The 13312-nt window shown below is 39.2% G+C and overlaps 1 protein-coding gene across 1 annotated transcript in view; it reads left to right on the plus strand.

Annotated features, from left to right (window-relative positions):
* Window positions 1–3786: 3786 nt before the first annotated feature.
* Window positions 3787–13312, plus strand: part of SCLT1 (sodium channel and clathrin linker 1) — a 112827-nt gene continuing 103301 nt past the window's right edge. The window contains exon 1 of the mRNA XM_036241553.1: window positions 3787–3898. Coding sequence (XP_036097446.1) covers window positions 3865–3898 — 34 coding nt within the window. The 5' untranslated portion in view covers window positions 3787–3864. The remainder of the gene's footprint in view (window positions 3899–13312) is intronic.

A 13312-nucleotide genomic window follows, 5' to 3' on the forward strand; every position in this document is an offset into this window, starting at 1 on the left:
GAGGGCTGATGCACACGCCTGATTTTTCTAGGAAAGAAAAGTGTTGAAAGATCACCAGTGAACATCTTAAGACTCTTAATTCTACTGAAGTGTGAGTGGTTTTCTAGATGGAAGAGTAACCCCCAATATAAATCCTGTGCAACAATTTGAAAATCAACTGTAAGTTATTAAGATTAGAATAGAACATGTACAGTGATGATTCAGTAAATGCAACTAAAGGCTTACCTATCTGTATAAGCCAAACCTGGAAATTATATTATACTAGCTATAAATAACATTACCCTAGCTATAAATTATATTACTCTACTGGGAGGCATCTACCTAGTGGACAATGATAGTGACAATGGGACCAGACTGCCTGGATTCAAACCCAATTCGGGCACTTTCCAATTGTGATCATCATCAAGCTATTATAAAAAAAAAAAAATAGCACCTACCTTAAAAGGCTTTTGTAGGAATTAAATTGGGATATATAGAGATATAGATATAGATGTAGACATACATATAGATATAGATGCACACATTATTGAGAACAGTGCAGTGCCTGGCACATAGCACGTATTCAAAAAAGGTTATCTATTTATTATTAAAGTATATAGGTTTGCTTAAAGAAAAATTTGTTTTTGTTCAAATCATTAATCCTACATGTTTCTGAGGTGGTTATCTTTTTCTTCCTCAAAAAGAAACTACTTAGAATAAGAGAAAAGCAGCTCATCTGGAAGGGCACACTTGACTGTCAGGAACCTTTAAGCTACGTGAGTCATAAAAAAGGGTTTTTCTTTACTTTTCCAGAAAACTTGTATACATGGCACAGAGTTTTGTTTTCTTTTTGTTTTTTTCACTTAAAACATGGGCATTCGCATCACAACAGCAGATACACAACTTTAAGCTGCCATTTTAGTAAAATGCACAAATACTAAATAGATTCATTTTCTCCCATGAAGAGGCCCGTGTAAAATCCACATAGGTCACAACTTCCACTGAAAAAGCTTTATTGGAGCTTTGAATTCCATATCTTCACCAGTTTTGCTTGTGGGGTGGGAGGAGGGGAAAGTTTGGTTATAGCGATGTCTCTAAGGGGAGAAAACAATTTCAGGTAACCACAGTGCACTGTCTAGTTTAACGAAGCATTTTATATGTGTGACTTAAACAACAGTGAAAAGTAAAAGTCCTAGTGTTCTTTGACTGTTTAGTAATTGTTGGTATGAGTGTTTTATTAAAAGAAAGTAACAGCTGCTGTGTTTGGTAACATAGAAAAGGTAGGGGGTAAAAATTTGACTAAACTTCACCTTTATACAGTTTCATTGTTTTTAAAGTTATATGCATAATATATTAGTTATAAACGTGTTTTCTAAAAATTTTGATGTTACTCAGTTACATTAGTATAAAGGATATTTTCAGTCCCATAATCCTCACTTAATTACAATGCCTTAAAAAAAATCTACCCTATTGCTCTACTTGTTATATGTCTGTTCATAAAATAAATTCATTTCAATGTTTGTGCCAGTAGTTATTATTGGTGCGTTTTGAACTGAAGTGGTTAGTTTATAGAAAACTAAACCATGAAACAGGATAGTCTGACTCTTGATATCATAAAATATGGTTAAGTGTTCTAGAGATATACAACGTGATTCTGGTTAGTTCAGTCCCAACTATACGAGAAGTTTCGGCATTTATCAACCTATTTTTCTTCATTTAGTGTCTCCTTTACCCATGACAGAGTGGACTTATTCTTTCTATATAGGACTAGCTATATCCAGGAGGTGTTCTTTGCTTTCACCAACACTAACATATTTTATCAACTTTGACTGTAAATATAGAGTCAAGTTCATAACTACTTGTTTGATGCCAATTGAAGCCACAATATGATGGTTTAAATGTAGAAGAAGGCACAAGCAGGTCCTTGGGGAGTCAGGGAGAAATCCATGGAAAGACTTGGAGCTTGCACACTCAATTTCTCCTTCCAACACGTTTTTGTGTTAACTTCATGGCTGCTAAAAACCAAATCAAGTTCAATCCTCACTGACTCAAAGCTAAATTAAACTTTTTTGTGTTTATTAGATATACCTCCATATTTAACGCTCTTTAGAGGAAGGGACCACCTTATTCCTTTAACAGTGAGTATAGAGAAAGCCCATAACAGCATTTCAAATACGGACCTAACTGGACACAGGTGGATTAATTTTTTAAATTTCTTAATACATTCTGCTAACATTAGTTGGTGTATATAACATTATGAGTACAGGACACCAAAATTTAACTGTTAAAGAGAAAGCCAAATTGAGCTACATCTATGACATGTCTGTTTAGTGAAACTAGTTCAACCCATAAAAACACAATCTATTAAAAAGCACTAAAGTCTGGCCGGTGTGGCTCAGTGGTTGAGCATCAACCCATGCACCAAGAGGTCCCCAGTTCGATTGCCGATCAAGACACATGCCCAGGTTGTGGGCCAAATCCCCAGTGGAGGGCATGCAGGAGGCAGCCAATAGATGTTCTCTCTCATCAATGTTTCTGTCTCTCTCTCCCTCACACTTCCTCTCTCCCTAAAATAAATAAAGGGAAGAAAAAAAAACTTTATAAAAAAAAAAAGGCACTAAAACTAGTGGCCAACTTCAAGTTAACATTTGTATTGCTAGCACTGAAATTTCTTCCACTGTTAATCATCGGAAAAAAATGGTAGTGCTTCAATGCAGACAAAATCAATTTTTAACAATGGGAATTGTAACCCATCCATAAATGTAAAATAAAGTTTCATCTAAATCTCTTCTTGCAAAAAAGTATCTTTTGTCTTTCCTTTTTTTTTGAGGAACCAAATTTATCTCCAAAGAAACAACTGCTGAATTTGCGGGACTTTTGAGGTATTTCTAACTGCATGCCTCATTGCCATACAGTTAAATATTTAAACAACAGCTGTTTCCTTTTCCCAAAGACACACGGGGGTTAGGACGGTACTCTGTTTCTGGAGACGACCGAGTCCTCACTCAGAAGCCCTCCAGAGGGTGAGCCTTGGTGCTCTCTGAGGACGCCAGTCGGGGTTTGGCCCCCAGCCACAGAACCCCGGATCCTTTCCACCCACCCCCTTTGGAGAGCGGGTTCTCCCCGTCCAGACGTGCTCGGTAGCAAAGATACCGGGGAAGTGAAAACATGTGCTTAATGACCTACCTAGGTTTCCATTTGGGGGGTTTTATTTAAACAAACAAACAAACAAACAGCTGGGTCCCGCCACCTGAAGTCGCAGGCCCGCCGGCTTTCCCGCCGCCACTCTGCTGGCTCAGCTGGTTGTCATCCAGGTTCTCACCGCTCCGCTCCCCGCTTAACAGACAGCCAATAGCGTGCGCGGACGCTGGGGAGCGTGATGACGTCAGCGCTGACGCCCGCGTGAGGACGCAGGCGGCGTCACCGTCTCCAAGGAGCGGTCCCGGGCACCGGTTTCAAAGTCGCAGGGCGGGCCGAGTGGACTTCCGCTCTAGCCCGGGCCGGCCCGAAGTCGCCGCTCATCCGCGAAGGACGCCGCCACCGGGCCGCCCGCCGGCTCCCTCCGCGCTCTCCTAGGTGGCCTGACACGACCCCGAGCGACCCGCCGCGGGACGCATCCCGGTCCACCCGGCTGGGATTCGTGTGAACGTGGAACAGCATGCACTTGGCGGGTCCCCAGCACCTGAGGTCCGGTCCCTCCTGAGCGAGGGACTCGGCTGGGGCTCGGGAGGAGCGGAGGCGCGGTCGCCGCGTGAGTGGGATGCTGATCGCGCCGCCTGACGGCCCCCAGAGCGTCGCGGCGGTTGTGTTTCCCCGCACGGCGAGCTCTGCGTGCTTTTCAGAAAAGTAAAGGTGGTGAAAGCTCCAAACTCAGATTTCCTCCAAATGGCCACAAACACCGACTCTCAGCGAGAGAAAGGTAAGCTCCATGTGTCTTTATTGAGAGTGCTTATACGTGGTATTTAACGCCGTCGTTGACCAACTCGTATTTTTTGCATGCCTCTTGGGTGCGTGGAAATTTGTAGAAACTTAAAGAAGTCAGCTGCAGAAAAAGCTTGGTGGTATATGTGAGGATGTGTATGTACTTAGGCGGAACCGTTTGGTAAATACTTGCAAGTCCCCCTTAAGCTTCCACGGGACTCTTCCAGACACTAAACGTGTTTGTTATGCTTCTCACATGCTCTGGGGACGTTCGATGGCCGTGGCCAGGAAGAGTTTCCAAGTCTGCAGTTAGAACCTGGGGGCACAGCTCTGGGCATTTGCTCAGAGGATGTTTATTGAAGTCCCCCTTTTCCAATTACGTGCCTGCGCTATGTAAGCGTACCTGCTACCAAGATGAAGAGAGCAGTTCTACCCTCTTTAATCTAGGAGGGAAATATATACATTCCATACATACACTTAAGTGGCAACAACGGCTAGCTCCTCTGCCTCAGTTTCTTCATAGGTTGTTGGCATGATTAAAATAGTGTTAAAAATATGTAAAGGGTTTAGAATAGTATCTGACACATCGTGCTAAACAAATATTAACTAGTAATGTGTTGGCTTATTATGAACTGTGGTCAAGGAAGGTGCCGTTGGATTTGAAGTACTAATATGAATTTACGAGGCATCCCAAATTGAACAGTATTTGCAACATTGAAGGACTAGGAGTATGTTTAGCTAACGACTTGCAAGGAGGTTGGCTTGGATGGAATATGGTTTATATAGACAGAGAAATGACAGGTGCAGATGAACGGGAAGAATGGGGCTAGGTGGTCAAGGGCATTGTTTGCTGTGTGTTAAGGAGTTTGGACCATTGCACAGGTTACAGGATCCACTGAAAAGAAATCAGTTGAGAATAACAAGATCAAATTGTGATTTGGAAAGCCCAGAGTGGCTGTTATGGGGAACATGCATTATAGCACAGTGCAATTAGGTGACTCTCATCCAAGTAAGAAATGAACTGAGGTTGGTACAGTAAGGTTGGAGATTAGGGGATTTGGGAGAAAGAGGTAGAGGGCAACCAGGTTTTTGGTTTGAGCAAGAGGGAAGACAGAGGGGAAAATGGTAGGTTCCATTTTGGAAGCATTATAGACCAGTGGTGAAGAACTGAACCTCTGGATTCAGTCTGGCCTCATACCTTTGCTCTCTCTTTCCAGGTCTTTGACCTTGGGCAAGTTAGCTAGCTTCTCTGTGCCTTGGTTTTCTCATTGAAAAATGGGAAAATAGCCCTGGCAGGTTTGGCTCAGCGGTTAGAGCGTCGGCCTGCGGTCCGGAGAGACCCGGGTTCGGTTCCCGCTAAGGGCACGTACCTCGGTTGCAGTTTGTCCCCGGCCCTGGTTGGGTCGTGTGGGTGGCAGCCACTCGATGTGTCCCTTTCACGTCGATGTTTCTCTCTCTCTCTCCCCCTCCCACACTCTATCTAAACAACAAATGAAAAAATGTCCTCGGGTGAGGATAATAAAAAAAAAAAGAAAAATGGGAAAATAGCACAATAACCCTCATTGGGTTGTTGGGAGTACTAAATGAGATGATGCAAATAAAGCACTCTACATGGTGTATAGCACATATTAAGTGCATAGTATATATTATCTAAAATCATTAATGACACAGTAATACTATAACATTAGCATTATTTCTCAGGTTTGAAGTGGGAATATCACCCACCCCATAAGGAGGACTAGCTGAACACCATCTGAGTGTTGAGGGGCATGAGTTGGGTGGTGAAGAGTTTGGCTGAATGGGGAGAGTACCTGAGGCAGTCAGAAACTATGAGTTTTGTGGGACTGAGCCAGCCAAAATTGTTAGATAAAAATGAAGTCCAAAAATCAAATAAGATAGTAGTAGCAGAGTAAATTATTTATTGAAAAAAGAGTGGTCATTTACTAGAAGAGAAGTTGAGCGGAAGAAAGGAATCTCAGACTGAGAGCAGAAGCAGCATAGGCTCTGAGGTTTGAAATAACTGCCTCTTCAGGAAATTGTCTGCATGAGGAGATAAGGATCAGTGAGGGATGTCGATGACCTTCCACTTCTTTTCCTTTAACTGTATCTAAGATGCCCATTATAGCTGGTAGTTTTCCCTACTAGACAAACCACCTAAACATCGACTAGGTAAACAGATGCTTGCCCTTCTCCCACCTACCTCTGACCTTCTCTACCTTGGCTTCTATAGATCTTGATTGCCTCTTCTCATTTGTTCCATTTGGATTTGATAGCCTCGCTCAAGACAATTTGATTTGGTACTTTTCACCTGGTGTCTCCACATGCTGCCTCCTTACCATAAAACATTAGCTTACACGTCATAGCCACCCAGGCTTTTGGTAAACTCCTAGCATATCTGCAGTAGTACACCATTCTTCCACCTACACCTAAAAAATGAAGAATCTGTTCTTGTAGTGGGGATATGGGCAATGGGGATTTGGGCAGTAGAGATCGACTTATTTTTTCCTTTCATTCTCTTATCAGTGTCTTTCACAGAGCAGACTTTCTAATTTTGATTAATTTCAATTCATCAATTTGTTTTTTTATGGATCTGTGTCCTATCTAAGAAACCTTTGCCTAACCCAAGGCTGCAAAGATTTTCTTCTGTGTTTTCTTCTAGAAGTTTTGTAGTTTTAAAGTTATACATTTAGATCCACAGTCCATTTTGAGTTAAACTTTATACAGTTGGAAGCTCATCTTTTTGCATATGGATGCCCTATTGAAAAGTATATCGTTTCTCCATTGGAGTACCTGCACCTTTGTTAAAAAATCGCTTGTCTGTATTTGTGTAATCCATTTCTGGACTCAATTCTATTCCATTAATCTGTTTGAAGTTTTATAGTAAGTCTTAAAATCAGACACTTGTTAGCCTTTCAAATTCATTCTTTTTTTCACAGTTGTTTTGGCTATCCAAGGTCCTTTGCACTTCCATGTAAATTTTAAAAACAGCTTGTCAATTTCTACAAAAAAGATGCCTGGATTTTGATAGGCATTGCATGGAGCCAATTTGTGTAGAATTCATATCTTAATGATATTAAGTTCTCTGATCAGTGAAAAGCTGTATATCCTTTCCCCTCCCCCCCTTTATTGATTTTTAGAGAGGAAGTGAGAGGGAGAGAGAGATAGATAGAAATATCGATGAGAGAAAACATCGATTGGCCACCTCCTGCATGCCCCCCACTGGGGATTGGGCCCATAACCCGGGCATGTGTCCTGACCGGGAATAGAACCGGCAATCTCTTGGTGCATGGGTTGATGCTCAACTACTGAGCCACACCAGCTGGACTGTGTATCTATTGATATATCTCTTCATTAATTTCTCTCAGCAATATTTGATAGTTTTTAGTATGTACATAGGTTTGGCATATCTTCTATTAGATTTATCACTGTGTATTGCTGTTTTTGATACTATCATAAATGGTATTATTCTTTTACTTTCTTTTTTTTTTTTTTTTTTTTTTTTTTACGTGCCCCTAGCGGGAACCGAACCCAGGACTCTCTGGTCCGCAGGCCAACGTTCCAACCGCTGAGCCAAACCGGCCAGGGCTACTTTCATTTTTTGATTTATCATTGCTACTATATAGAAATTATTTTTCGCCAATTGTACCTTGCAACCTTTCTAAATTCACTTATTAGTTCTCGTAGTTTTTGTTTTTTTTTTTTGTAAAGTCCGGAGATTTTCTACATAAACAATCTTTTCATCTTATAAATAAAGACAGATTTACTCCTTTACAATTTGAATTACTTTCATTTAATTTTCTTGCCTTATAACACTGATTAGAATCTCTAGTACAGTTCTAAACAGAATTGGTTGGAGTAGACATCCTTGTCTTCTTCCTGGTTTTAGAAAGAAAACATCTGTCTTTAAAAATTAAGTATGATACTAGCTGTAAGTTTGTCATTGATGTTCTTAAAAGGCTGAAGATGTTCCTTTCTACTCCTAGTTTTCTGAGAATTTTTATCAGAATGGATGTCTGATTTTTTCAAATGATTTTTCTGGCCCTGGCCGGTTTGGCTCAGCAATTAGAGCATTGGCCCGCGGACCAGAGAGTCCTGGGTTCGGTTCCCACTAAGGGCACATACCTCAGTTGCAGTTTGTCCCCAGCCTTGGTTGAGGTCATGTGGGTGGCAGCCAGTTGATGTGTCTCTCTCGTATCAATGTGTCTCTCTCTCTCTTCCTCCCTGTTTCCCTCCTGCTCTGTCTGAAGATAAATGAAAAAATGTCCTTGGGTGAGGATTTAAAAAAAAAAAAAAGATTTTTCTGAATTTGCTGAGATGACAAGATGTTTATTCATTTTTATTTTGTTCATAGGATGATTTACATTGATTAAATTTCAAATGTTAAGCCCCTTTCTTTCTTGGTCTCGATGTATTATCCTTTTTATATATTGTTAAATTTGATTTTCTAAAAGTTTATTTGAAATTTTAACATCTATGTTCATAAAAAACTATGTTTTTTCTTTTAATGTCTTTGATTTTGGTATCAGATAAAACTGTTCTCATAGAATTATTTGGAAAATATTTTGTTCTCTTCAGTATTCTGGAAGAGTTTATGTAGAATTGGTATTATTTCTTCCTTAAATGTTTGATAGAATTCACCACTGAAGCCAGTTAGACCTAGAATTTTCCTTGTGGAAAGATTTTAAACGATAAAGTGGTTACTTGTTCTGTACTTGAGAGAGACCCTCTGCAGATCTCATATGTCCAGAAGTCCGCCTCTGTGCGACTTTCTCTTTACACTTTGAGCTGCCTGTTTTAATTGACTTGGTCTCCATCTATTCAGCTCCTTCACCTTAACTCAGAAAGTCTGCAGACTTATGCCTGCATTTTCCCTCCCTGTGTCATGGCCTGAAAAGTCTCTCATGTCATTAACTGGGGCAGTCATATTTTTCACCTTATTTGTTTTATGTCTCTCATATTATTGTCTGATGTCCAGTGTCTTGCAAATCATCGTTTCTTTTCTTTTTTGGTTGTGCGAGATGGGAAGATAGTTCTTGTTACTTCATCCTGGGCATAACCAGAGGTCCTGTTCAAGTTGCCTTTTGAAATCTTAAACATAACTATCTTACTTTACTATAACTGTTCTTCAACTTAAGACCTTTATCTTTGAACCCTTCATTTTCTTTATTTCTTAAAGTCTTCCTCAGCTTGCTTTTATGCTTTCTTACACAAGCTATAACCATTGCCCATTAACTCATCTGCTTTTCTTTTTTTTTTTTTTTTTTAATTGATTTTTTTTTTTTTTATCCTCACCTGAGGACATTTTTCGATATTTTGCTCAGATAGAGTGAGAGGGAGAGAGAGAGAGAGAGAAACATCGACGCGAAAGCTACACATCGAGTGGCTGCCACCCACATGACCCAACCAGGGCTGGGGACAAACTGCAACCGAGGTACATGCCCTTAGCGGGAACCGAACCCGGGTCTCTCCGGACCGCAGGCCGATGCTCTAACCACTGAGCCAAACCGGCCAGGGCTCATCTGCTTTTCTTATCAGTAATCTTAATAAGAGTATACTTGTGCTTTTGCAGCACATGCCCAATAATACCTCCATAGGTCAGTTGTTTAGTTTACCTTTGCAGTTCTCACACCCAGCTGTTTGGTAACTACAGATAAAGTATCAGCTTTCTGGACAAGTACCACCACAAATGCAAATTTAATTTATAACTACTAAGTGATGACCTGGACTGAACCCAGGCAGTCTAGTTTCAGTGTTCATGTTCTGAACTACTACCCAACAAAGACACTTGTTAGAAAGAAAAATTATAGCCCTGTTTCACTTAAGCACATGGAAACTAAAATACTAAATAAAATATTAATAAATCAAATCCAACAATGAATGTGTGTGTATACGTATCCATACAGTTGTCTTCATATCGGGTTCATCCCAGCATTGGAAGGATAGTTATCATTAGAAAATTATAGAGTACATAAAAGAAAACCTAGATTAATGGAGAAACATACCAAATTTGTGAATTAGAATACTTATTGTGGTAAATATGTCAAATCTCCCACAAATTAATGGGTAGATGCATTGTAATCCCTAACTTAGTCTTCACAACACAGTTCTAAAATCTACGCGGAAGAACTAAGAATAGCCAAGAGAGTTTTAAAGAATATCAAGTTGGGAAATTTCTTTTACCAGCTATTAAGACTTATAAACATCCAATTATTAAAGCAGTATTATATTGGCAGATTGGTAAATATATCGATCAGTGGAATAAATTAGCTCAGAAAAAGACACATACGTCTATGGACATGTTAGAAAGAATAAACAATACAAATCAGTGGGAAGAGGATAGACTATTCAGCAAATGGTGCTAGATTAATTTGCTATCCAAATAGGAAAGAAAAAATGATAAAGCTGCCTTTTATACACCATACAGAAAAATCACCTCTAGGTTGATTGAAGGATAAATTCTCTTTAAACTTCCTGAAAAAAAATATATAAAGGGGTACTTTTATGATCTCGGATAGAAGATTTCTTCACAGACAAACATTTTAGACTGGAAGGAAAGATATATGGATAGACTACATTATAAATAAAAACTTCGATATCATAAAAGATGTCACCAATAAATGACTAGCCCAGCTATAGAAGGGGACAATATACACATTTACAGTAAATACAACAGAGTTTATTAGCATCTCTAGAATTTAGAAAGATCTTTCACAGACAAAAATACATTTACACTAATAGAAAAATGGTTGAATAATATGACCAGACCATTTATAAAAGTTAAACCTGAAAAACTACCAAAAATATGAAAAGATGTCAATCTCATTAGTCATCTAGAAAATGCAAAATAAATAATAGCGTGATAAGTACATGTTGAATGAGTAAAGAAAATGCTAGATTTAAGTTATGGTAGAATTTTCTTCATTTAGTAGTCAGTCTGTGAAGATTGCATGTTTCCCTCATTGTTAATCTACAATTGACTTTTTAAACATATTTTAATCCCTGACGACTCAGATTTAGTTTTATTTTGTTTGTTTTTTCTTATTTGAAAACCTTATCAGGGTAAAAAAGTAGTAGTTTGTATTGGAATTATTAGTATATCCATAGCTAAAACTCCAACCTCCTTTTAAGACGGAGAGGGAAGAAGAATAATAGGCAGAAACAGATCCTGTATTGCTGGTAAAATTTTAGTGTTATCTTTAAAGTTTGGAGAATAACAATAAAAAATTGTGGATGATTCCTTTTAAACATAATAAAAAATTAAAAATTATTTATATTATTTATACTCTATAATTACTGTTCCTTTATCTATCATATTTCTCCACTAAATTATGTGTACTTTTATTTTTATTTTTTATCCTCACCTGAGAACATTTTTGCATTTATCTTCAGATAGAGCGGGAGGGAGACAGGGGGGAAAGAGAGAGAGAGAAACATCGATATGAGAGAGACACATCGAGTGGGTGCCACCCACACAACCCCAACCAGGCGGGGACAAACTACAACCAAGATACATGCCCTTAGCGGAAACCGAACCCAGGACTGTTTGGTCTGCAGGCCGATGCTCTAACTGCTGAGCCAAACCGGCCCGGGCTCTGTGTACTTTTAAAGAAGAAACTATTGTCTGAGCTTCTCAACATAGAATGTATACACTGTGTACATTATATATACATTTTTAATTTACATGTGTATATACAGTTCGTATATATTTCATATGTATGCATATTTGCTTATGTATAACATAACATATACAGACAAGTAAAGAAACAAATATAAAGGTAAGTGAATTATTACGAAGTTCAAAACTCATATAACTACAACCCAGGTCAGGATTTCTAGGACCCCAGAAGCAAGCCCCCTAGTAATCGTAATGTCTCCGCCTCCTCAAAGATAATTGAAGATAACCAATATCTTTAGTTTTACACTAAAGTTCAGTTGTGCCTGGGTTTGAACTTTATATAAATGGAACCATAAACTGTGTATCCCTGTGCATTTGCCTTCTTTCATTCAACATTATATTTTTGAGATTTGCCCATATTCTTGCATGTAGATGTACTTTGTTAATCTCATTCCTCTACGGTGTTTCAGTGTTTAAAATGTGTCATACTTACTCATTTTTCTTTTGATGGACATTTGCATTTGTTTCCAGTTCGGGACCATTGAGAATATTGCTTATCAATAAAGGTTATCTACCCTTTTTTGTCATGACCCTTGGTGCTCAAGTGCACACATTTTGGTTTGGTATCTTCCTAGGAATTGTGTGTATGTTTAATTTTAAATTTGTACTGATTTACACTCCCTCTTTATTTTCTTTATTCCACATTGTCACCAACATTTGCTTTCTAAATTTAAGTCTTTATTTTATTGTAACTTCAATTTGTATTTTCCTGGCACCTAATGAGGTTGAACAGCTTTTCTATGTTTATTGGCCACCTAGGTAACCTTTTGGGGAGTGCTCATTCAAGTCATGTCACCGCTCTCCATATGATTGTCTGCCTTTTAGTTGATGGAAGTTCTTTTTTTGTATATTCCAGATATAAGCCCTGTGTCAGTTATATGTGTTGGAAATATCTTCTCCATGTTTATGGCTTGCATTTTTACTCTTAACAGTCTCTTTGATGAACAGAAGTACTTAATTTTAATGTGGCCCAATTTATCAGTTTTTTCTTTTATGGATAGTGCTGTTTTGGTGGTTGTTGTTGTTAATCCTCATCTGAGGATATTTTTTCATTGATTTTTTAAATTAATTAATTAACTAATATTTTAAGGTGGGGTGATTATCCTGGATTATCTGGATGGGTTCAGTGTAATCACAGGATCTTCACTGATTCTTTTAGATAGAGTGGAAGGGAGGGTGAGAGAGAGAGAGAAAGAGAGAGAGAGAGAAACATTGATGTGTGAGAGCCCCATCAGTTGGTTGCCTCCCAAAAGACCCCAACCAGGCCCAGGGATTGAACCTGCTACCCAGGTATGTGCCCTTGACTGGGAATCAAACTCAAGACCCTTCCGTCCATAGTCAGATGCTCTAACCACTGAATACTGGCCAGGGCTGGCCAGTGCTTTTTTTTTTATCCTCACCCGAGGACATTTTTCCTTTTTTTTTTTTTTTTTTTTATCCTCACCCGAGGACATTTTTCCATTTTTTGTTCAGGTAGAGTGGGAGGGAGAGAGAGGAACAGAGAGAGAGAGAAACATCGACATGAAAGGAACACATCGAGTGGCTGCCACCCGCACGACTGACCAGGGCTGAGGACAAACTGCAACCGAGGTACATGCCCTTAGCAGGAACTGAACCCGGGTCTCTCGGGACCGCAGGCCAACGCTCTAACCGCTGAGCCAAACCGGCCAGGGCTGGCCAGTGCTTTTTGTGTTCTTATTTCAAAATCTTTCCCTACTCTAAGATTATAAAAATATT

Source organism: Molossus molossus, unplaced genomic scaffold (assembly GCF_014108415.1).
Source record: "Molossus molossus isolate mMolMol1 unplaced genomic scaffold, mMolMol1.p scaffold_m16_p_4, whole genome shotgun sequence".
NCBI classification, from domain to species: domain Eukaryota; kingdom Metazoa; phylum Chordata; class Mammalia; order Chiroptera; family Molossidae; genus Molossus; species Molossus molossus.